The 24393-nt window shown below is 36.8% G+C and overlaps 1 protein-coding gene across 4 annotated transcripts in view; it reads left to right on the forward strand.

The window, feature by feature from the left end:
- CUNH3orf67 (chromosome unknown C3orf67 homolog) overlaps positions 1-24393 on the forward strand; it is a 213627-nt gene that overhangs the window by 155938 nt on the left and 33296 nt on the right. For 2 of the 4 annotated variants that reach the window (XM_023537616.1, XM_011371753.2), the window contains 2 exons: positions 7774-7977; positions 17283-17344. In XM_023537616.1, the coding sequence (XP_023393384.1) occupies positions 7774-7977; positions 17283-17344 (266 nt within the window). Of the gene's footprint in view, positions 1-7773; positions 7978-17282; positions 17345-18713; positions 18811-22659; positions 22935-24393 lie in introns of those variants that run through there. The other 2 variants (XM_011371756.2, XM_023537614.1) reach the window with 2 other exon arrangements.

Genomic DNA, 24393 nt, shown 5'->3' on the forward strand with positions numbered 1-24393 from the left:
CATTGTAACATTTCACTGTCAGTTCTTCAACATTATAATGCGAAGATTAGCATCCTAGTAGTCAAATGTTTATTGGAGAAATCCATCTTCTTTGATGTTTTGGTTTTCCTTATTTTAAATAGGAGCGAGTCATACTTGCCATTTTCCTACTTTGTGTAACAGGTGCTAGGCTGACAATATTTCCTAAACACATTGAGATCTTTGATTAAGAACCTTGTTTGTTGCTTTAAGGATTTGGGACACTTGCCATGTCTCGGGCCCTCTACAAAGTGTCCCTCATTTTATCTCCAGTCTCCATATTCATCCCTCATGAGTGGCCTTACTGATTCCTGTTTGACAGATAAGGAAGCAGAGAGGCTTTAGCTTGTTCGCATCTAATAAGTGACAGAGCAGTGTCAAACCCAGGATTTTGGGTCAGAAAAGCCGATGCATCTCCCACCACACTAGACACCCCCTCCCGCCCCAATGAAAGGCTACTGACAAAATTTTGTGATCATGTAGCAACTTAACTTCTGTTGCCACTTTAAGCTCTACAGTAACCTGCAGAAACATGCACAGATGTTAGTCTATGTCATTACTGTATTACAACCAAACTGTTTTACAGTCTAAAACAGTTCACACTTACTCTAAGTTATCATCTTCCCATTCTAGAATCATCAGTCGGCTTACCTCTACTATTTTCATTTCTACAAGCAGTTTCAGTAATTGTTTTCCTCCTGGTTCTTTAAGTATTTTAAGCTACCATTTATTGAATGGCTACTATACTATACTTCAGTCACCTTATAGAGGGCATATCCTTGAATATAACATAAAACCAGTTTAATTTGGTTTTACTAGATTCCTTCCAGTGTATAGTTTATTGTTAGACTCAGGAAGTACCTTGAACTCAGAAGATAGGTGCTGGAAATTACAAATTGTTTATCAACTCACTTTGAGGTTAATAAGAAGAGGTTAACTATGTTTGCTAGAAAATTCTTTCTGAAAATTAGCATGCTGACTACCAAGGCAAAATGTATGAAAGTATATTTCTTTATTTCTTTTTAGGTCATAGACGAAAAGGGTATTCTATGCAAATATAGCACATCAATATAAAAATCTTTTTTTTTAATCCCTTCTTGCCCCACCCCCCTAAAAAAGAGAGTCACATATATGAGATAAATAGTTATCTTTACAAGGAATTTTGCCACTATTGGGTTTAACTACCCAAGAATTTTCTACCTGAGACATTCTTAAGGGATTAGTATACATAAATAATGAAATGTGGATTGAGTCAGAGATTGTGAAGTGTCTCCACATCATAAGCTGAAATGTTGATGACAGACATTTCAGAGGCAGCATTGGGGCTGATTACGCCTAGGTCCACAGGAATGCCATTGACGTAAAACATGATCCTGATTCTGACCAGTTGGTTCTTTCTAACACCTGACTCCTGATTTATGCTGTGTAAATTCCATCCCTTAAATTTAGCAAAGTTTTTCAAGTTGTTCTGTGGCTGTGTCTTTAAGTTTTGATTTATTTCTTTGCATGGTGAAACACATGCTGAAAGATACCATATATTGTGAATGAGTTATGTGCTCAGATATGTGTCACAGTTCACATTTGTGGCTTCTGTCTTCTCTTCATTCTTGTTAGTGGGCCTGTGTCCCCAGTGAATCAGGGCAAACTTTTGTGTGGCATATGTTCCTCAGGGATTTGAAACAAGTCTTCAAGGAATGCTAGTTGGTGAAGAGATGCCTTGGAACACTAATTTACCATCAGCTATTATTTAAAATGTCAATGTAAAAATTAAACACTGTCTGCAAATAGCAATAGGGAGAAGATTAATCATCAAATTAAATGCCAATTAAAGTTTAAAATTAGCTTTGGAAAATAGACTCCTACGACTTTTCTTGCTGTCATGTTGGGGTTCAAAAACACTTCCAAAACTTCCTAATTACAGCTTCAAAACTCTTAATAATAGATACAAATTTAAACTACCAGTGATACTGACTGCCCAGCCACATTTACAAAATGCATCTTTTTAACCTACTAAGACAGTCCAGAGTAAGGTGCCAATAACCACTTCCTAGGAACTTTCTTTGTGAGTCTTAGATTTTTTTGTTCTTCTTGGTCACAGAGAGTATGCATATCATAAACATATACTTTGATGAATTTTCACAAACTGAACAAACCCATGTGACCATCACCCAGATCAAGAAAGAGAATAATACCAGCACCCCAGAAGCCCGGTTGTGCTCTCTGCCTGTCACTACCCCTATCACTCTCCCCTCTCAACCCACCCCTGAACCCCAAGACTATTTTTACCAGTGTATACTCTTGTGTCTCGTTTCTCTCACTTAGCATTTTGCTTGTGAGATTCAATATATCACTCATTTCATTGAAATGTAGTGTGCTACTATGTGACTATCACACCGTTTATTTATTTATTGCTGGGCATTTGTGTAGTTTCCATTTGGAAACTATTAAAAATGTCTTCTGCTGGATGCGCAGACTTTCCATAAGACTTGAGCAGGGAAGTAGAAGCCATTTGGAGTTATCGGGTTTAGATTAAATTTCCATTTTTGTTACTTTGGGAACAGGATAACTGATTTCATTTCTAAAATGATGTATATTTCTAGTCTAATGCTTTCTATGATTATAAGCTCCTTATTCATAGCTTGCCCCCATGTTTTCCTGCCTGACGGTTAGAATATGCTGCCATATCATCCTTATTCTTCAAGGCCAAGCTGAGAGACCATCTCCTCCATGAAACCTTGACTGAACCTACAAGAAGTGGCCTCTCTCTTTTTTTAACGTCAGGATATTTGGTATATCTCCCTTTTCTAACGTTGCCTTTTATATTATATTCTGTTAAAACAACCAACACCCTCTTTAAGTCTTGCTGTAACTTAAGAGAATAGAGTCAGGGATTGTTTGGTAAACCTTTTATTAAGAGTTTCTGCAACATGATGTCCCCTATGCTGTGAGTATCAGGCACTGTCACTGTGCAAACCTGATTCACAATGAGAGTCTCAGCAATTTTACAGGCTCCAGGAGAATTCAACCCAATTTTATCCCAATTTTATGACACTCTTGTCCATATAGAATAGAATGAGTTTCTTTCTCTGATTTTATTAACCCATGGCCATGTCTCATTTTGGATCTGTGCCACCATTGTAAACTTAGCCTTGTGTCACCCACATTTCAGTAGAATTGGTTCTTATCTGAGGCTCACAGAATTCTATAGGCAGATGTTTGATCAATTAAGCTAGTCTGTCTTAAAATCTTGAGAAGAGAAATTAAGCAAAAAGCATCAAGTTGAAAGGTTATTGTTGTTTGTTGTGTTTTATTATTTGCTGGAGTTACCAGTTTTCCTTTTAATCATTATCAAGGTTCTGTTTGATTATTAATGCTATATCTTCATATATGCTACCTTATTTTATACTAATTTCTTTATAGCTCTTAATTGCCCTACTAAATGGTAAGGCCTGTGAAAGCAGGGGCCACATTTTACTTGTCTTTGTCCTCTCACTGTCTTAGGCTCCTAATAATGTCTGAAGAAAGATCAATGAAAATGAAAAGCTTGAATGGCTTCGTGGGGTAAGGACTTGCCTGGGAATCTGAGAACAGCTGAATTACATAGCCCTGAGCCCATTACTTTTTCCTAAAACAAATCTGATTGATAATGTCTCCCCTCTTTCCTACAAGGATATTTTGAGATGAAATTGGGTTATACATAGCATTTTGAGCCTTTCAGAGATAGAATTACAGAAGGCACTTTGCCTCTCAGCAGTTGCATAATTTAGTTAGATGACGTCTTGTGCTGGAGTCCACTTTAATGTGAAGACTTTATTGCAAGCCTTTAAAATAATTAGTGAATGATTTAGCCTTTCTGGTGATTTAGAAATGGTTTAAAGGATTGCAAATCAAGAATGTGTCAGGGGACTATGTAATTACCTGTCTCTGCCACCAGTTGCTCTATTCATGACCCTGGAGAAAGTCGTTTCTTTCTCTCTTGCTCATTTTTGGCTGCCCCTTCCAGGATGTTGTCAGAATACACTATTACTGTTGTATGAAATAAAATCATGGAAATATAGAGTTCTAAGCAAACTTAGCACCACAGTTCCTGACACATAATAGGGTCTCAGTAAGTATTTGTGGAATAAATTAATGAATCAATCTGTTTTCACCACTGCGGATTACTGCAGTATTCCAGCCAGCTATTATTTCCCCAGCCTCTGCTTCTGCCTTGCCAGTGGTGGAGTGAATTCACTCCCTCTGAAGACCACTCATTGCATTTGTGAACAAATAAAATTACTATCAAATGCCACCTTAGACTTCTGTGAGGCTTTTTCTAATACTACTGGGCAGGTAGTCCCTGCTGTGCTGTATTCCTCTTAGTCGTATCGCTGTTGTAGTTTTGATCATGGTACATTCTAATACTCTGATTTATAATACCTATTATGCCTCCCTTTCTAGACTCTGAGCTCCATGAGGACAGAGGTGTCTTATTTTCTCTATACTCCCAGCATAGTCTTAGCAGAGTACATGGAAGACTGGATGGAAGAGGATAGAGAAAATGAGAAGAAAGAATAAGAATAACAAAGAGCATATGTATTGATTGACCTCTCAGTGGTCTCCTGAGAGGATTGTACTCACCCTAGAAAATATGTACCAAAAATAATCTTTTGGGCTTCAGGAAGAAAAATTTTAAACTATTTCCTGTTATCTTTTTAAGCTCTACAATTTTTATTTCTATTTTTTATGTATGTTTTATACTATACATACTATTTTAATATAGTTGTACATGTGTTTAAAAATAACCACATATCAGAAGGTACATACTCAAACATTTTCTGACGAAGGTACACATCATAAGTTTGGAGACCCTTAGTTTGGCAGGTACTATGCTAAGAATTTGATATACATTATTTCAATTAGGCAACTGAAAATTCCATGAGGTATATACGATGGTTCCATTTTACAGATAAAGAAGCTGAGACACAGAGAGGTTAGGTAATTTGCCCAAGCATATACAGCTGGTAAATGGTGGAACTAGGGCCCAGACTCAAATCTCTCTGGCTTAATCACTGCTCCATTCTCTCTTGCTTTTCTGTCACAACACCTAGGGTTGTACCTCAGTCACAGTACAGGCTTGTGGATTAAATAAATAAATCGAAGGGATGGATTAATCTACTAAATATTAAAGCTTTCTTAAGAAAAATTGTAAAAATGAAAATAAAATTTGCTTTTTCATCGCAAAAGCATGTATTGGCTATGACAAACCAAATAACAAACCTATGTGACTCATTAAAATGTTTAGTTCTGTTTCTTAACAGAAAAACTGAAGTGAAAGACAGCAAGTTACTTGATCACTGTTGAGCTCAAAGTCAAGCAACTGGTTTGTTTTCACATCTGATTACAGAACTACCTTTTTTATTGAGATACAATATATATGCCATAAAATTCACCCTTTTAAGGTGTACGGTTCAGGAGTTCTTAGTACATTCACAAAATTCTGTAACCATCACCACAACCTAATTTCAGAACATTTGTATCACTCAAAAAAGAAACCCCATACCCATTGGTAGTCACCCCCCATTCCCTCTCTCCCCAGCCGCTAGCAGCCACAAATATGCTTTCTGTCTCATGTATTTGCATATTCTGGATGTTTCATGTAAATGGACGCACAGAATCTATGACAATTTGTCTCTGGCTTCTTTTACTTAGTATAATGTTTTCAAGGTTTATCCATGTTGTAACATGTATCAGTACTTCATTACTCTTTATGGCTAGATTTCATTATGTGGATAAAGAAAAATATTTATTAGCTGGTGGACATTTGGTTGTTTCCACTTTTTTGCTATGATAAATAATGCTGCTATGAAACATCCATGTACAAGTTTTTTGTATGAACATACATTTTCGGTTCTCTTAGGTATATACCCAGGAATCAAGTGCTGGGCCACATGGCCCATATTTAGCATTTTGAGGAACCGCCAAACTGATTTGCATAGTGGCTGCACCATTGTATATTGCCACGAAGAATGCAGATTCCAATTTCCCCATGTCCTCGCCAACACTTGTTACTGTCTATCTTTTGTATTATAACAGTCCTAGTGGGTGTAAATGATATCCCATTGTGGTGTTGATTTGTATTTCTCTAATGACAATGATGTTGAGCATCTCTTCTTGTGTTTATTGCCCCCTAGTTATTTCTTTTGAATTTAAATTATTTCTATTTTCTCTTTTTTATTTTTAGTGTTTTTCACTGTAATATAAATTTTGTTCTTCTTCTTGTGATATCTGTTTTGCTCCAAGAACTCTCAAAGCATGTTAAATACTCATAAAATCTCCTCTTAGAGATTGCATGGCCTCTCAGGGTGCCAAGCTGCTGGAGCCATGAACTGTAAGGATTTAACCGAGTCTTCACAGGCAACTTTCCAGAAAATCTCCACATCACATTATTAGATCACAAGCTATCACAACCCCCAAATAATGCTGATGGTGATGTTTTATTAAAAAGCTTTTAATGTCACAGAAATGCCAAGAACTTTTTTCAAGATTATATTTTCTTAAATTTGTACATCTCTGTGAGGCAGAAAGGAAGAGAAGGCAGTAGTTGTCTTAAAGCAGACTCTGAGAAAGTAAGTGTAGAAGTTAGAATGTCTAAAAACTTCTCGTGTGTTGTAGAAAAAAAATTTTTGAGCACAACCAATGTTTTCAGATGTATAAGAAAATTCCAAGATTGTTTTAAGTTATATGTCAGTCCTGGATATAAATCACACTGTTCATATATGATGCTAACATTTTAGCAATGTTGAAATTAATGTTATCCAATTTGATTTAAGCCAGAGACAAAGGAGACGTTTTGAAAATTCCATATGCTAATTTCTTCCCTATATAGTAAAAGAATATTTATATTAGCCTCTAAAGATTTGTGGTACCATTCTTGAAAAAAAAATATGCCTGACAGATTACATATATAGTAAAGTCCATATTAGTAAAAGTGTTTATTGTAGCTGTGAGGTCTTTCTGGCTTTCAATCCTTACATGTTCCCATCTTAAATTCATATTTTATTTGATGGCTTTTAACAGCATTAGTCATTCTTAGTCTTACTGTAAATTGAATGTATTTGGTTATAATGTTGACAATGATGAAATTCATCAATTGTCTTGTAAACTGGACATTTTTATGGGAAGTGATTTTTCGTTTTCAAAAACTGTTTTGAATTTTTATTTAGTCAATCCTCAAATACTGGTCGAGCACCAGACATGGGAAGTACAATAGGACTAAAACAGTCATGGTGCTTCCTTTGTACAGCCCATAGACTACCCCAAAACCAATTACATAACTGCAATTGCAATAGATGTTAAAAATTAACACTTTAAGATTCTATGAGAGTACATAATACGGAAGAGCTGACCCAGTTTGTGGTTGTCAGAAAAGGCTTCCCCAAAGAAGTGACACATAATTTGGGACCTAAAAAGTGCCTAAGAGTTAGTCAGCACATGGGGCTCAGGGGACTAACATGTACACAGGCACTAAGGCAGACATAGGTTTGATGCTTTGGAGGATCCTAACAAAGGACAGTATGGCTGACATGTCAGGAGCAAAAAGACAAGGTGAGGCAGATGGAATAGGCATCGTATAAAGGCTTGGTAAAGATCTGGCCTCTGTCAGTGGGAGCCATTGAGGAGGCTAAGGCTGTGTAGTAGCATTTGTTGGTAGCCAGTAAAATTAAGAAAGGTCAAGTGACCCTTTGCTCTGTCAATTTTTTCTTTCCCGATCAGGAATATGACTGGAGAAACTATCAGCCCAGCCAAATGAGTGAATCTGAGTTGCAAATGCTGGCAAGCCTCCGGCGGCAACAGAATGAAGAACTAGAGGACGCTGGAGCTTCCCATGTCCTGAGTGCATCCCAGGTTGACAACTGTAATGTCAGCATAAGTACCAGCAGTGACGACACAACCACCTGGAACTCCTGCCTGCCGCCTGTGAGTCCAGGGCTTTGCGTCTTTGTTTATTGCATTAAGTAGAAGCAAGCTTTTTTCTAACAAAGCTCGGCCTTGCCTGGGAAAACCAGGGCCAAAATGAGAACACTCCTACGGGAAATAATTCAGAACCCACTCTGAAACAGTCTTTTAGGTGTGGGAGTATTGTCTTTTATTAAATTGACTTATTTACTGTCAGATAATATACATTGTGTTGTGATGTATAGAACCATACATGGAGAGAAAAAAAAATAATTTTACTCTGGACATCCTATTGGATCCGCAGCTCCTAGTATAAGCTCTGGCACATAGGAGAGGCTCAATATGTGTTAAATGAATATTCGTTAAATGAATGAACAAAGAGGAAGAGATTGTAGGTGTACTCAGTATTGCTTGGATTTGAGTGCAGAAGAGAAACTTCTATAGAAGTCACCAGATTTTACTGACCCCTCCCTGTGCCTAAGAGCCGTGATAGACACTGCAGACCCCTCATCGGCTTATATTTTCCCATCTGCTTATACAGTTAAAGCACTTTTAAATATAGCCCATCATCCTCACTATGGACCAGCAGAGGAGTTGGAGCAGGTCAAAGTCTTCCTGTTTTTCAGTTGAAGAAACTAAATCCTGGGCCCATCTTTCCACAGCTGGCCAGTGTTGCATCCCAGAACAGAGCTCAGTGTTGTGACTCAGTCCATTCTCCAACATGCTGTCCTCAAGGATATTCTGGCTTAATTGGAAAGACAAAGCAGAAACATAGACAGGACAGTCCTGTACAGCACAAGAGACATCATAAGGCAGAATAATAAAATCATTTTAAAATAATGGTAATTATTAAGCACCAAGAGACATTTTAAGACTTGCATAGGCCCAAGGAACATTTACTTATAAGGTCACATTCAACATCAGATCAAACATATTAAAATGCACTTTCATCGAACAATAAATATAACTTTCTTACTATGCAGTTTTGGAAAGGAAATATAAAATTGTGTAACTTTGATTCATATTTATATAAAATATGTAGAGATTGAGTTCAAATGAATAAATTATGTATTTAGTATTTAATTAAATATGTATTAATTTTGCAATTTTCGCTTTGAATTTTAAAGCTAATTTTTTTCCAGGTCTCCAATATTTTTGTAGATCTTAGTAATCTTAGAGTCCCTGACACTGGGCCTTACATGTGTTATCTAATTTACTCCTCACTGCTGTTCTATGTGGGAAGCACTATCGAGTTCCTATTTCGAGATGGGAACAATGAGGCCCTTGAGTAAAGTGATTCGTAACTAGCGTGACTCCTGAGTCTGAGATCCTAACCACCGTGATACGATGACTTCTTGATATGTGATTCAGTTGTCAAATGAGTGCTATGGATATCCAGCAGAAGGAGAGATTTCTGCTCTGGAGACAACTTACAAGTCTTATTGAAAGAGGAATTCTCATCGGCTCTAAGGAGCTGTGGGGGGAATGCTGTTAATTTTTCATTAGTGTTCTTTGTCCCCACCTTGTCCACCCTCCAGGTTTTTCTTGCCTTAGGTTCATTAAATTGAATGACCAACCACACATGATGCCTCAAGCACCTTTGGTGCCAAAGAGCATCTACCCACCCAGAAAAAGTACCCCTGTATGCTGGTTACTCAGAGAATCCTTGTAGCCAGAGCTAAGGACGCAAGAGTAGGTTACAGATTTTCGCCAATGCAGTTTACAATGGAATTGAAACATTGCCTTTCTTATAAAATATTCCTCAGCAGTCATTTAAACCGAAAAAAAGAAAGAGAACAGTGGCCTCCTGAACGAGCTCATTCTGTCATGAAGTAGCTCAGAGCCCAACCTTACAAAGGGCAAGCTGAGGAATGATTATTTATGAACTGACAAGGCTGAAATCTTGGTTGCCCTGGATACAGTGTTCTCATCACTGTCCTGTTCTAGCAAGGACTGAAGTCCTCATGCATGACAACTACTCCACTACAAAAGTATATGGCCAAAAATAACACCATCGGTAATGAACTTAATAACCCCTCTATTTGACCAAATGAGAAATTGCAAAAAATCTATTTTTTAGACAGAGAAAATAATTTAAAAACCTACCTTTGGTATTCAGAAAATATGTTTAATATTGCATCAAATTCAGTCTATTTCAGTATTGGAACTATCACCAAATGGAAAATTATATTCCTTAATGAACTTCTGCATCTTGTTGCTCATACAGAGTTTAAATAGAGCAATTTGCAAGAACCATTGCTGTGCTTCTGAGAGCTCACACCTTTCCCTCTAGAAGAAATGAAAGAACTCATAACTTTATTATAATAATATCCTGCTTTTTTTGTATCTCAGTTATGGTGCCCCCATCTGTGCGGGCACCCAAACCAGAAATTTGGAAGACGCCTCCACTTCTCCCACTCCTTCATTTTCCATACCCAGTTGATCTCTGAATCCTAAGAATCCTCTTTACTTTTTCTGTCTGAACTCTCTTTAACTAATACCATAGCCTTGGCACTTTGTTTTTTATCCACATTCCTTCAACGGTCTCCCAATACCTCTGTGCCTCTGGTTCAAGCACCATAGCCTGACGGTTAGGAACATCTGCTCTGAAGTCATATTGCCAAGGTTCAAATCCAAGCTATGACCTTGTAAAGCACTTGGCACTGTATCTGAGACATAATAAGCATTTAATAAATTAAGGTTAGTTGTCATTGTTAGTATCATTATTATTCACACTAGTGATCTTTCCAAAGCCGGAATCTGATCGTACCTGCACACTAGTGATCTTTCCAAAGCCGGAATCTGATCGTACCTGCATAAAGCCTTCTCATAACATCGCCTTTTTAGTTTGGCATACGGGCCCCCCACGATCTGAGACCCGCCCCTTTCTCCAGTCTCACCTCTCACTGCTCACCACCTTTTCACTCAGACTTTAGTCCTAGTTGTGATACCTTAAACGCACTCTGCACACATCCTTGTATCTTGTATCTGATTATCTCTCAAGTTCCAAGGCCTTCTGTAGCCCTTTTCCGGGCCTTGTTGTGAGAGACAGACTTCCCTTCTGCCACTAGAGCCAGGAATATCTCCATGATGACGCTCACCACAACCTAGCTTGTCCGTCTCACATTAACTCATTCCACATATTTTTTTTTTTTGAGTGGTACAACATGCTGTGGACTATGCTGGGGATACAAATAAAACTTTGCCCAGTCTTGAGATGTTCATCAAATTGGAGGGAAACAGAGTGTAAACAGTAAGTCAGGGTAGTGAGTGATAATAGAATAAAGAGTACTGGCAACATGTGAGAGGGAGTAATTAATTCCACCTGTTGGTTTCAGGATATTTCACAGAGAAAACTACAGTTAAGCCAGAGTTCAAGAATGGGTACAGGTTCACCATGTAGAAAGAGAGGGAAAAGAATTCCAAGTTCTGAAAAGGAATAGAATTCAATCTTTGGCGGTGAGGGTGGAGTCTCTCCTTTAACAAGATAACCTCATCTTAGGGCCTTCGTTACTCTGTTACCTTGAGCAGGACTCAAAATGAGTTCTCCCTTCCCTCAGCATCACTACCACCTCCCACCCAACAAGCTACTCCATACTCTGGCCACACTGCGCAGCTTGCCCATCGCTGCCATGCCTTTCATCCAGATCATGGCAATCATGCCATTCATTGCTCATGCTCTTTCCTCTGCCTAGAGACAGTCCATTCCTCTTCTCTACCTAGAATACTCCTTTTTTTTTTAAAGGCCCAAGTCAAATGTCACTGCTTTATGAAACCCTCCTGATCCTCAAACACCCTTGCACAGAATTATTTCTTTCTTCTCTGGGTTCCCATTATCTTCAGGGTCAATAGTAGCACTTGCCACATCAGGTTACCATTGTTACCAATATCCCCCAGCCCTGGTTATGAGCTCCTTGAAGGTGGGACCATGCTGAGCACAAAGCCTGGCATGAGGTCACACTCAGTCACTGCTGGTCATTAGTGGTTGGTTGAATGAATCAATCAATAATATTAAGATTCTTTTGGTATGCTTGAATAAATCCTGAATGATGCAGGTAATATCTTACATTCAAAACTTAATAAATGGATATTGAATATATACACAAAGGAAAAATCTCCCTCGGGGCAGGGCTTAATGACCAATAGTTTAAAAGAGATTTAGGCAGGTCACATTCAGTTTAGCACCTTTATTAAGAACTTCACACACACTGTAGTCTGAAACCAGAAAGCCCATGCAGAGTAAAATGAAGTCTTTAGCAAAATCTATTGTGTTTGCTACAAGCTTTGCCTCCTCAGCTTCCCTCAGCATCGGTACAGTTCAGAGTAATATATACTGTTTAAAAGGTGTTTAGATATAATAAATTAGTCATTTAAAAGTATAATTAAATGTAACCATATTTTTCATAGCAAATTGACTTTTATAGGCATCTCATGCTTAAAAAAAAAAATCAAGCCTATTGGCCTTTGACAGACAAATTTTTCAGAGTTACTTAGAACCAAACTCAATTAAAACAATACTTTACAACTTCTATGGAGACCAGGCTACAAGTAATCAATTTTGGAGGGTTTCTGTTAGGAGTAACCCTCATGAGATTTATTCAAAAACTGGGCTCTAGACAGCCATAAGAAGGGAGTTAGGAGTTGGTTATAATGGATTTTTAAGTGAATTTTATTTTGGTGAGACATTTTGATTGACAATAGCTTAAAAACCATGTCATATGTGTGTGCGTGTGCATGTGTGTGTGTGTATGTGGTTTCTATATTTAAAAAAGGAATAGCTATCAATGGAAACAGCTTCATGTGATGACCAAAAACTATAGATTCTACATCAGCCAACCTGGGCTCATATCCCAGCTCTACCATTTAATGGCACAATCACCTATAAAATGGGAATGATAAAGGGCCTTCTTTATATTGGCATATTGAGAATTGAAATGAGAGCATGAAATGCACGTGCCCAGTGCCTAACAAAGTAAGTTCATGCTAACTGTAATCTGCTGCTCCCCCAAGTTATTCTCCTCAAAGGGCCACTTGAGTGATCGGGAAAGATTTCGAGGACATTTTCCTTTTTCATAACCACTGAGATTGTAAGGGTGGGCAGAGATTCTGTTGTTCTTTTTTTGATGTGAGCTTGACCATTAGAATTCAAACTGACCCCTCAGAGCTTTACAAACAAACTCTTTCATTATTTCTCTGTCCCACCTCTAACCCAGATTCAAGAAAAGCATGACTCACATGCATACCACCCTATAAGCAGATGCTCCAAAGCCATCATTCTTTAACAATTTCGTAAAACGTAATGTCAAGCACATTAGTCTGTTCAGCTTATTTAAAAAATCAAAAAGACAAAACAAACAAAAAACTTATCACATGCATCCATCAAATGGCATATTGCAGAGCACAATATTTGGAGAAAAATGAGGCAAAATGCACTTAATAAAATTACAAGCAGATGGTGAGGTTCTCAGACAAGTTATGTATGGTCTTGATTAACCTTGAACATTATTGCCATTTTCATAGGTTTTACATAACATGAAAATATTGTCTTTACCTTTTAACATGGCAAGATTATCTTATCTCCTGTTCTTTTATTTAGCCTTTACTTTTCTCCCTCACCCAAAATTTCTAGCAGCTTGATCATGGAAAAGCAAAGCTTCTTTTGTGTTCACTAGTAGTTAATTTTATATGAATGGCGTTTTTCTGACACTAGTGCATGGCAACAGCGCCACCAAAAGGACGAGTTTCTAAGATCTGTTCCATTTCTTTGCTCATCAATGTTTTACGTGATGATTACTGGCTGCTGTGTGTCCAATATGTAATATATTGACATTTCAGGCTCGTTATAGTTAATGGGTCTTAATTTGTTCTGATCTACAGATTCATTAACTTTAGGTGTAATGAGTTTTCTTTTAATTCTCCTAAACTAGAAAGGTAAGTAGTTGATTGTACTAAGCTGCAGATAAATCAGATGAGCAGATGTCTTATACCACTATAGAAATGATATACGAAAACTGATATTAGAGTCTGCCTAATATCTGAGCTGTCACGAGAAAATATTGAAATGTGCAAGTTGTTCTGTGTTTAGCGACTATGAAAGTCACCCCATGAAATAAACTTTCCTCATTCTCAGAGTACTGTCTATTATATCTTATGTTTGTCCCAAATTTAGCAATGTAGAAAAACTTACTTTTTTAATTTTAAATATATACTACCCTGCCATAAGAATGAAATCAAATGAACTTAATTTATGATAAGGAGGTAGTCTTCTATAATTCAAATAAATGTATTTTGGGACCACTTCTCTTTTTATTTATTTATTTTTTTTTTTTTTAGCTTAACATAAACAGATTTTGTTATATTTGTTATTCAAAAACTTAGGTATTCACTACTCTAGGTGAACCCCTGAGCAAGGTTAAGCCCTACAGCCCAGTGGTTACTAGGGCAAATTGTGGAATCAGACAGCCTGGATTCAATCTCTGGCTCCAGTATTTCCTGGCTGGCATGACCTTGAGTTAACACCCAGTATCTGAATTTCCTCTTTTGTTAGATGAGGTTGTTAACCCCTATCTATTTCATAGAATTACTGTGAGGATCAAATGAGAAAATATCTATCAAGGGTTTAACACAGAGTAGGTGCTCAATAAATATCAGTTACTGCCATTATTATAATTATTTGTAGGTATTGGTTGCTATCCCTTGCTGCTGCTTAGGGTATTCTCTAAATGTAGCTGAGCTACAAAATCAAAAAATCAATTTTATTTTTTTAACTGGTGCTTTCACAGGAGGTTCTGCTACTAGAAATAGTAGAAATACGTTTACTGCTGCATACGTATGGAAACATATCTATTTCCATTTGTGGAGAGAGACATCTGGCTTCAGACAGCCTGTCATATTCTCCCCACTCCCACTCCACTATGTTCAGAGAGCTTTTAGAAATCATTAGGCACATTCTCATTCATTCTGATTTGGGCCTAGGAAAACTAAAAGACCTCGACCAAGTGAAAGCTCTGCCCTTTCAAAGCATCAAAGCGAAGTTATGGGAACCAAAATATCTTGAAGGAGCTGAATCATTCTCATAATCTCTTCTGTCCCTGAGTCTGATCATGAAATTAGGAGACATGTACAGAGATAGAGAAATGGGGCCACCCAGTTTTGTATGGTACCCATTCAAAAGCAAGACTTGTATCTTTCCCCAACTGAGTCGTTAGCATTTAGGGTTTGTGAGTCAGTTTATAGCAGTAACATGTGTAAGTCAGAATGCTCTGCCATTATAGGCTATTATTAAATTTAAGTTGCTTATTGAATAAAATATTTTGGAGTAACAACTTGGTCATTTGTTTTCAACAGTACAAATTAAGTTAAGGAATCAGATATTCAGACTGAGTTACATTGCTACAATTATTTTAACTAAATATCTTCATTTACCTTTCTATCTATTTATGTCTGCAACCCTTACAACTTCAAAAAGTTTCCACTGATTGTTTTGTTTCTTTTCTAACACTTAAAAATTATTATAAATGTGAATCTAATAATTGTGTTCCTTTTTATTCTTTGTATCATTGGATCTGTTTTATATAAACATGAGCAAACATGGAAAGGGCCAGTCTACGTAGTCTCAGTGACAGACGAGTTACAAACAAGATAGGATTCTGTAATATTTCTATTCTCTAGAGGTTAGAGTAAGTCCTTTGAAATAAGGGGGTTGGGGCAGGTATAAATAGAATTAATGGTATAAAATTAAGAAAATGGAAATTTTGCTGAATATCAGGACAGTGATGCTTTGAGAGTTATGGAAAAAGTTATCTGAAAGTAACTAGGCTTTTTTTTTTTTGTCCATTCACTGATAGCCTGAGTACAGCTAAAATACTGGACAAATAGCAATGAATGTATTATATGGAATATTTCTGCATCAGAATGAGTTGGTCTAGAGAACCAGTTAGGCACTTTGCTTGCTAATCCTTCTTTGCTCTGAAATAATAAAGCCTAAATCATAGAACTAAATTTCACTTGCAAATTGCTAAAAGTGTTATTTCTCCAGTGAGATCAAATATGTCTTATGACATGTTTTTCCTTCCACTGTTCTCCCAGCTGCTGTTTCTTATTGCTGAAATGGTGATGCATTGATATTGGTTCAATAACCAATATCTGAATATATTTAAATTTATGGTGCATCATGGATAGTCAGGCTAAGTGACTGATTATCAGACAGGGTGTTTGATTTAAATTAAAGGAACACTTCCATGAAATTACTTATAGAGGAAGGCAGTTTAAGCTAAAGAATTCGCATTACCCATGTCATTAATGTTTTAGGACCTATTAAAATAAGGAATATGTAGAAAACAAGGAATAAGTGTTCTACATGTACAGGCACCATGGTTGAGCTCAGCACTATGGGAACACATTATAGGTGAGAAAACCTTAAAGCTGTCCACATTGGGTAAGGAACTAACTGAAGCCCTTTAAATGCAATTCAAAAATGTATACCAAATTCCAACTTGCAATAAAATGAGAACGTTAAAAATGATTTCCATATTACGATGACATCGTTATTAACCACATAGGAAAAAATACTTTTTGAGGTTATGTTTGAAAAGAAATTTGTATCAGATATAATGGAATTTTCCCCGTTTATAGACCAATTGAAAAACATCAAGTTCCAATGGGGTAAGTTAAGGCTTACATGGGAAGTAGTTGTTTAGTTATGTTTTGAAATAGACAGTAACTTAAAGGTTTCTTGCAAAGGGAAAAATTAAGATTTCACATTTTTGTTAGGTATTGGCATCACTTTTTCAGCTCATTGTTTAATGCTTGAGGTTTTATTATACACTTAGGAAAAATTACCACCTTGACCTAAGATTTACATGTGTAATTCTGTTAATGAAAACAGAAGTTATCCTTGCAAACTTACTAACACTGAGATATAAATATATATTCTGTATCCCCCAGTTTCTGAGTTATTGCTGATACTGGCTATGCAGCATTAATTCCACGAGGTATCTTGTTTTGTTTTGCTGTATCTGGAAATATCAACGAACGATAACAGCATAAAAATTTCATGAGAAGGAGGATTCCACACATGAACTTTGATTACACCATAGGTGCTATCTAGTCCAGTGACTGGCCATTAAAATAACCTGTGTTTTCTCATATATATCACTTCATTATTTGCTGCATCTCCAAAACAGCCTTCGACTCTTCTATAACATAAACCAGCCCTTCTTCAGATTGTTTCTCAGGAAGGAATTACAGTAATAAGAATGCATGTGAAAGTATATGTGAAGAGCATTCTGCTGATTAATACCTCACAAATGTTTTGTCTTTTACAGCCTGTCAACCAAGGTCGTCACTATCAGAAAGAAATGAATCCACCTTCTCCTTCTAACCCCCGGTAAGAATCACTAATAATCAAAATTATCTTTTTAAAGATTAGTTAGAAGATTGTGCGTTTTTCTTGGTTTCATAAAATTGTTTTCCAAAACTTCCCAAGAGCTTGCCAGATTTTCGTTTTTAGAAGTCTTAGTTCGTCTACTTTTATTATTCAGATTATGGTGTAGTAGTTAATAGTCTACCTAGGTTTAAATAGCACCTCAGCCTTTTACTAGCTGTGGGACTTTGAGCAGGTCATTTAACTTAAAGTAATTCAGGCATAATAACTTTTTTATAGTATTTTAGGGAGGATCAGATGAACTAATAAATGAAAAAATTTTAACACAGTTCCTGGCACATAGCAAACTCTCTTTAAGTATTAATTCATTATTATTCTATTTGCGTAGATATTTCATTTAGATAGCTATTTGATGTCTAGTACATTTTAGACATAAATCTTTTTTATATAATATGGTGCCTTTAAATTTTTCAAGATAGTCTGTACAAGTTTAAATGAGCATTCTCTTTTTCACAGTTTTAAAAGTTCATAATTTCAAAATTATTTCTTTATTTCAAAAATATCATTGACATGACTCATTTGTCAATACAGAAAAACTTCATTTAGGCTCATTAGGGACAAGGAAATCTGAATTTCGCTTTCAAAATATATGTAGTATCATATGGCTATCTAATACATAGCTAAATAAACTAGTTTATCAATATAAATCTATATTACTTTATTACTGTTTATTATATACTAGGCACTTATTACAAATTAGTCTGTCTTGAGCTTCATGCACAGGATCTTAGTTATTGTAATGTATCTCATTATCCAAATGTATCCCATTATCAAGCTCTCTCACCTGCACTGTGGCTTGTCCCATGAGTGGACCAAAATACCAACAACAGCATTATATATCTAGCTCCAGAGTGTGCTATCTATTACACAGTGTCTGAATTAAGACTTATTGGGAGGACATATCAAAAACAACTTATCTAGTAGTAGGAGAAGGAGAGAGGGGAAGAGTGAGGAAGGGAGGGGAGGGGAGGGGACGAGAAGGAGAAGGAGAAGGAGAAAGAGAAGGAGAAGGAGAAGGAGAAGGAAAAGGACAGCAGGGATTTGTTAAATAAGATTATTTATTCCAGGGCTATACACTGGAACCCAAGAGCAGCCAGGCCTCAGAAGGGTCCTGAAACGAGGAACTGGAAATAATCCTCACTCCAGTTCCACTTGCTCCCTCCTGTTTGTTCCATTCTTTTCTTTGAGCACCAGCTTTCTCTGCTTCTCAGTCACATATGGCTGTCTGACAGCTCTTGAGTTTACATATTACAGTTCAAAATACATGCTGAGGCTGGCAGGCTATGTCTGAATCCCAGTTTCTACTTTCCAGAAAAGAAAATGTGATTGGCCTAGCTTGGGCCAAGTATCCACTTCGTCCAGTCAACAATGAACAGCAAATCAAAGCCATGTAAAACTAACATGGCTGTCAGGAGGCTACCTCCACTGTTTACAGGACTTTTAATGGGGCCCAGAATATTCATGACATAGGTAGAATAAATGTTCTTTATTAGTAATCTTTTCTAAGTATTCTTGGTCTTTACACTTGATCTGGACATTCATGTTATCTAGTAGAGAGAATTGTCACTATCACAAGTAAATACAATAATAGCTTCAAAATTGAGATTGTAATTTCAGTATATGTAAAAAAGTGTTTCAACATTCTTAAAATCAGTTATCTCTTGATATGTGAATATGTCTCTTGTAATCATGCAGCTCATCTAGATTTGACTCGCAAACTCTTGTTGTCCATATATGGGTAAACTTTCAAGGTAACTGGAAATCCACCTTTGGTCCAAATTATAACAAAGTCAGAATTTTTAGTATGAACAAATGAAAGTAATAGTAAGACATGTTAAAAAGTAGAACCTTTTGTCTTATTAAAAGGAGAAAGGGAACCTAATTCTCATCCTAATTTTGCTACTAACCCAGTAAACGATCTCAGGCAAGCCTCTCAACCTGTCCAAACCTCATCTAAAAATATGAACAGCCTCATGTATAAAGGAAAGGATTTGAATAACTTGTTCTCTGTAGTCATTCCCATCTTCAGATTCTACAACTTCGATGAGACTCATTATATACTTTATATATGAAAACCAGTTCCACTATTGAAGAGAATACTGCTCTATATAGAAAACATCTTCTTAATATTAGATAGATTAATTAATTAACATTTAGATGTGGTAGCGTGTGACTTTAAATATCTCTTTTAAAATTTGATTCTCAAAGAGAATATAAGAAAATTCACCAATAAACAGCATATTTTATTTAAACAATTAAATGTTCATTCATTTAGGGAGAAATAATTTACATTTTACATCGTAAAATGAAGAGCCAAATTTTAAAGAAAAAATAAAATGCCATTAATCTCTTTTGCCAGCAGGTTATCCAACAGTTTTCTAGAACATTATTATATAAGTGTTCAGGAAACCTGCAGATTACATGGCATGGTTCTTGGATCATAAATTCAGCAGCTTGGAGAATTGGCAGAAAGGCATTATTGGGCCATAAATAAAGAAGAAGATAAAATTATGAGGTCACTCACTATAGATCATCATATAAAAATGAGATAAATTGAATCATGTAATGCACATAATTTAACTTAAAATTGAAAGCTATGATTCTTGAAATTTTTATTTATTATATTTCTTACAAATAGTATCCCATGTTTTAGACTAAAATTAAATTTTAAAGTTAAAAGATACTGATAATGAATATGAAAAAATATATAAGAAATGAAAAGTCTCTAAGTCTACTCCCTTGGATAAACAAGCATCTAACCTAAATCCTGGATGGAAAGTTTGGCATACAAAGGCCCTGAATGATAAATGAGAAGCAGGTGGGCTCTTGATTTCCTGAATTAAGTGTGATTGTGATTAGAGTAATGCACATGATGGTGATGGGGACATGAGCACATGCAGGTCCATCGAGAGGAGAGCATGATGGTGCCCTTTGAGAGGTGAAATGGTCACATTAGCTTCATGAAATATCTGCAATATTCAGAGACCTACGAACCTGATTATTTTTTAATATTTATTTATTTTTTAATTACAGTTGGCATACAATATTATATTATTTTCAAGTGTATAAAACAGTGATAGGACATTTATATAACTTATGAGGTGATCATCTTGATAAATCCAATACTCATCTGACCATACACAATTATTACAATACTACTGACTATATTCCCCTTACTATACTCTGTATCCCCATGACTATTTTGTAACTACCAATTTATACCTCTTAATCCCCTCTCCCCTTCACCCAATCTCCCAAACTCCTCCACCAATCCGGCAACCATCAAAATGCTATCTATGAGCTTGTTTCTATGTTGTTTGTTCATTTATTCTGTTCTCTAGATATCACATATAAATAAATCATATGACATTTGTCTTTCCCCATCTGACTTACTCCACTCAGCACAATATACTCTATGTCTATCCATGTCATTGCAGATGGCAAGATTTCATTTTTTTTTATGGCTGAGTAATATTTCATTGTACATATGTACCATCTCTTCTTTATCCATTCATCCACTGCTGAACACCCAGGTTGCCTCCATGTCTTGACTATTGTAAATAATACCACAATGAATGTATGGATTCACATGTGCCTTCCAAGTAGTCTTTTGGGTTCCTTCAAATAAATACTCAGAGGTGAAATTCCTGGGTTCTTCTTTGTCTCTTAAAGTCTATTTTGTAAGTATTTTGTAAGTATTGCTACCCATGGCTTTTTTTTTTTTTAACTTCTATTTTCACAAAATACCTTTTTCTGTCCCTTCACTTTTCAGTCTGTGTGTGTCTTTCAATGTGAAGTGCGTCTCTTGTAGGCACCATATGTAAGGGTTTTGTTTTCTTATCCAATCAGCCACCCTATGTCTTTTGATTGGAGCATTTAATCCATTTGCATTGAAAGTAATTGTTGATAGAGATGTAGTTACTGCCATTTTATAATTCATATTTTTCATCTTTTTCTTCTTAAAGAAGTCCCTTTAACATTTCTTGTAATACTGGCTAAGAACCTAAGATTTTTTTAATTATATAACTCATACCCACATACATACATATTTAGAGAGTTAACTTTCAGTTAGCTTCATTAATGTAACAGAACAATCAAAATCACCAAAGTCTTTCATTTATAATTTATTCTGGAAAGATTTTTATTTCTGCAACATAATTACCTTCTTAGTTTTCTGTGTTTATGATTAAAGTTAAAGATAGCATGCAATCCACAAAGCAGGCAGATTTGAGTTTTGAAGAGTTGATTTTAGGATGAAAATAGCTAAAACACTGCATATATTCATATATTGTTTTTCTCAGAGTAAAAGAATTCACTTACACTCATAGGGCAATGCTTGATGTTGGATAAAGGTGAGATACAATGGTAATCATTTCCTGAGACACATACGGTCTAGGAATTGAAATACACATGGTTTACCTCATCATATTATCTTGCATGTCTAGATTTGCAACAAAGCCATTTCCTCTTGCATTGGTAGGCGTGGGTGTGATATTTCCCATTATTTTTTCTTAACATACTGACTGATGTTTAGGTAGTGTCTCGGATGCTGGGATCCTTGCCTCCAGTGTCCATATACATTGCCTCTTGGGGCACCCTCAGCCTCTGTGACAAGGTGCAGAAATGGCTAACATAATCTGATACGATTTAGAGGAGTGTTAGGTAGGAGGAAACAATTTCACAGTTCATTCATGTTGAGAAGTGCTTCCTAGCATGTAAACTTACATGCTGCCAAACGGAGCAAAATGGATGCTGTTTGCAGCCTTAAACCATTTATTTTAAAATGCCATCTATTGGTTTATGGAGTTTAGAGCTGTCCCTTAGGCACATCTATGTATGTGTTTATGTAGATTTTTCAAAATAGCTCAAGATATTTTTGCTCAAGAATGGGTTTTATAAAATAAGCTGTGATTACGTTCTAGTTGTCTGTTCCAATGAATGGAATAGATAACCAGTTTTCATTTCAAATGATGATTATTACTTACTATTTTTACAACTCATTGGAAAATTAGGGGGAAGAGAGAAGGCAGTCTAAGGCTCTACAAGGTTCTAAATGTTTATGGAAATAATATAGAAAATAATCCTAGAATGCTCAGTAATGAATGGCATGGTTTTCTAAAGTGTTCGCTTTATGTTTTATCACTTATCTATATTTTTTTTAATGTCAGTGCAGATTGTGTTAGGTCTTGAATCCTTTGCAGCTTTACCACATGTTTTTGTGATATAAACGTACTTATAACTATAACTATCTGATAAAGCTCTGCAGATTTTGACAGAAGATTAATAACCACTGACCTCAGTTCACGCTGGCTCAGCTGGCCTGACTGAAGCAAGCTGGCCTGTCATCGTAACCTACAAGCGCTACTCTGGACTGATCACAGTGCTTCATTTTTCTTTCCTCTTCAATTGTCGGGGCTCAGCCTAATGGGTTTCTCCTCTATAGCTTAAGTTTTTGCCCCACCAACACAAAAGAGAGAAAATGTATAAAAAATGAAATTAAATACAGAAATTGCATGTCATGTTCCTCTTCAAATGATTGTTTGGATCATTTTAAAATAAGTAAGTTGGATTTTTAGCAAATATTCCTTCTTCAGACCAAAGTACAACAGAGAATTTCCTGATTAACTGTAACACACACACACACACACACACACACACACACACACACACACACACACACACACACACGTGGTATATAGAGAGAGACAGAGACAGAGACAGAATGAACTAACCTGAGCCTCTGGTGTGGTTCCCTCTTAAACTCAAGTGACTCCATGACCCCTCTTGCTCTTAGAGAGATCTGCAGTCCACTAGTCCAACCTTTACAACAGACTTTAAAAACACCTGGTCCAAAGAGACTCAGCTGGGCCCCTTTCCTCCTCAGTCTACATACAGCAAAGGCCAGGTTCAGAATGGCTTCCCTAGTATCTCTAGCCTTGCCCCAGAGAAAACCTGAGCTAAGGGCACCCTTGGTGGCAAACTGAACCCCTCGAGAAATATCCTGCTTCTCACCTCTGACCACTCTGAACCTGAGACCATGCTCTGCACAACTTTGGGGGCACCATTGCCATTAGGTTCCAAAGGACCCAATACGTCACCAACACAATTGGGCAGGTGGTGGTCCTCAGCCCCATCAGTTCTCTTTCCTCCTCTGCTCTTGGCACTTGGCCTGCCCAGCCCGCTTTCATTTCTGATTCTGATCTTTATTCTACCAGAGCCAGATTGCTCTAGGCACCCTGTCCCAGACCTTTTACTAGCCATCACCCCAAAAGAGTGGGTGCCACCCCTGCCCACTTGACCAGTATTTTCTTTTTCTTTCCTCTCCCTCCTTGTTCATTCTGGCCCTGCCTGGGAAGCAGGGGACCCCACTCCAGTTTCTCAGCTGAGAAGTCTGCCTGCTTTCTGACTAGGTCTCTCTTGGGCCACTGGGACTTAGCAATTCAGCCTGAGCCTGCTGCTTTTCCAGTTGTATTACATAAGAGAATCTTAAGCCATTAGGGCCGGGAAAATACTCATCAATATTTTAGTCATTGTCATGTTTTCCAAAATTACAAACTCATGAAACCCATTTCCATGAGAGTTTCAGGACAATAGATTTCATCTTCTCCCCCGACCTCCCAAAGCTTATATGGCTGAAATGATAGATCCCCGAAGAATCCTAGCATTTTTAAGTAGCAGAATGTGCAGCTCCCGCAATTACCCAGCCCCCCGGCCGCCAGTCACTGTTATCCATCCAGATGAAAAACTCAGATTACCTTTGGTTCAGGGTCCTGGGTAAAAAAGGTGATTACCAAAGCAATTATTTACCATTCTAACATTTTATAGTTTCGGCTTTTAATTAAAAGATTCACCTTCCCCTTCTAGAGTAATGGGCACCTTTAAAAAGTCAAAGTATTAATTCCAGTTTGTAACATTCGCCTCTATTCTATCTGAAGGGGAGAGGAGGGGAATGCAGGTTGAGGTCCAGGATAATGACATGAAGCTAAGAAATG

The sequence above is a fragment of the Pteropus vampyrus genome, unplaced genomic scaffold (genome assembly GCF_000151845.1).
Source record: "Pteropus vampyrus isolate Shadow unplaced genomic scaffold, Pvam_2.0 Scaffold195, whole genome shotgun sequence".
NCBI lineage: Eukaryota > Metazoa > Chordata > Mammalia > Chiroptera > Pteropodidae > Pteropus > Pteropus vampyrus.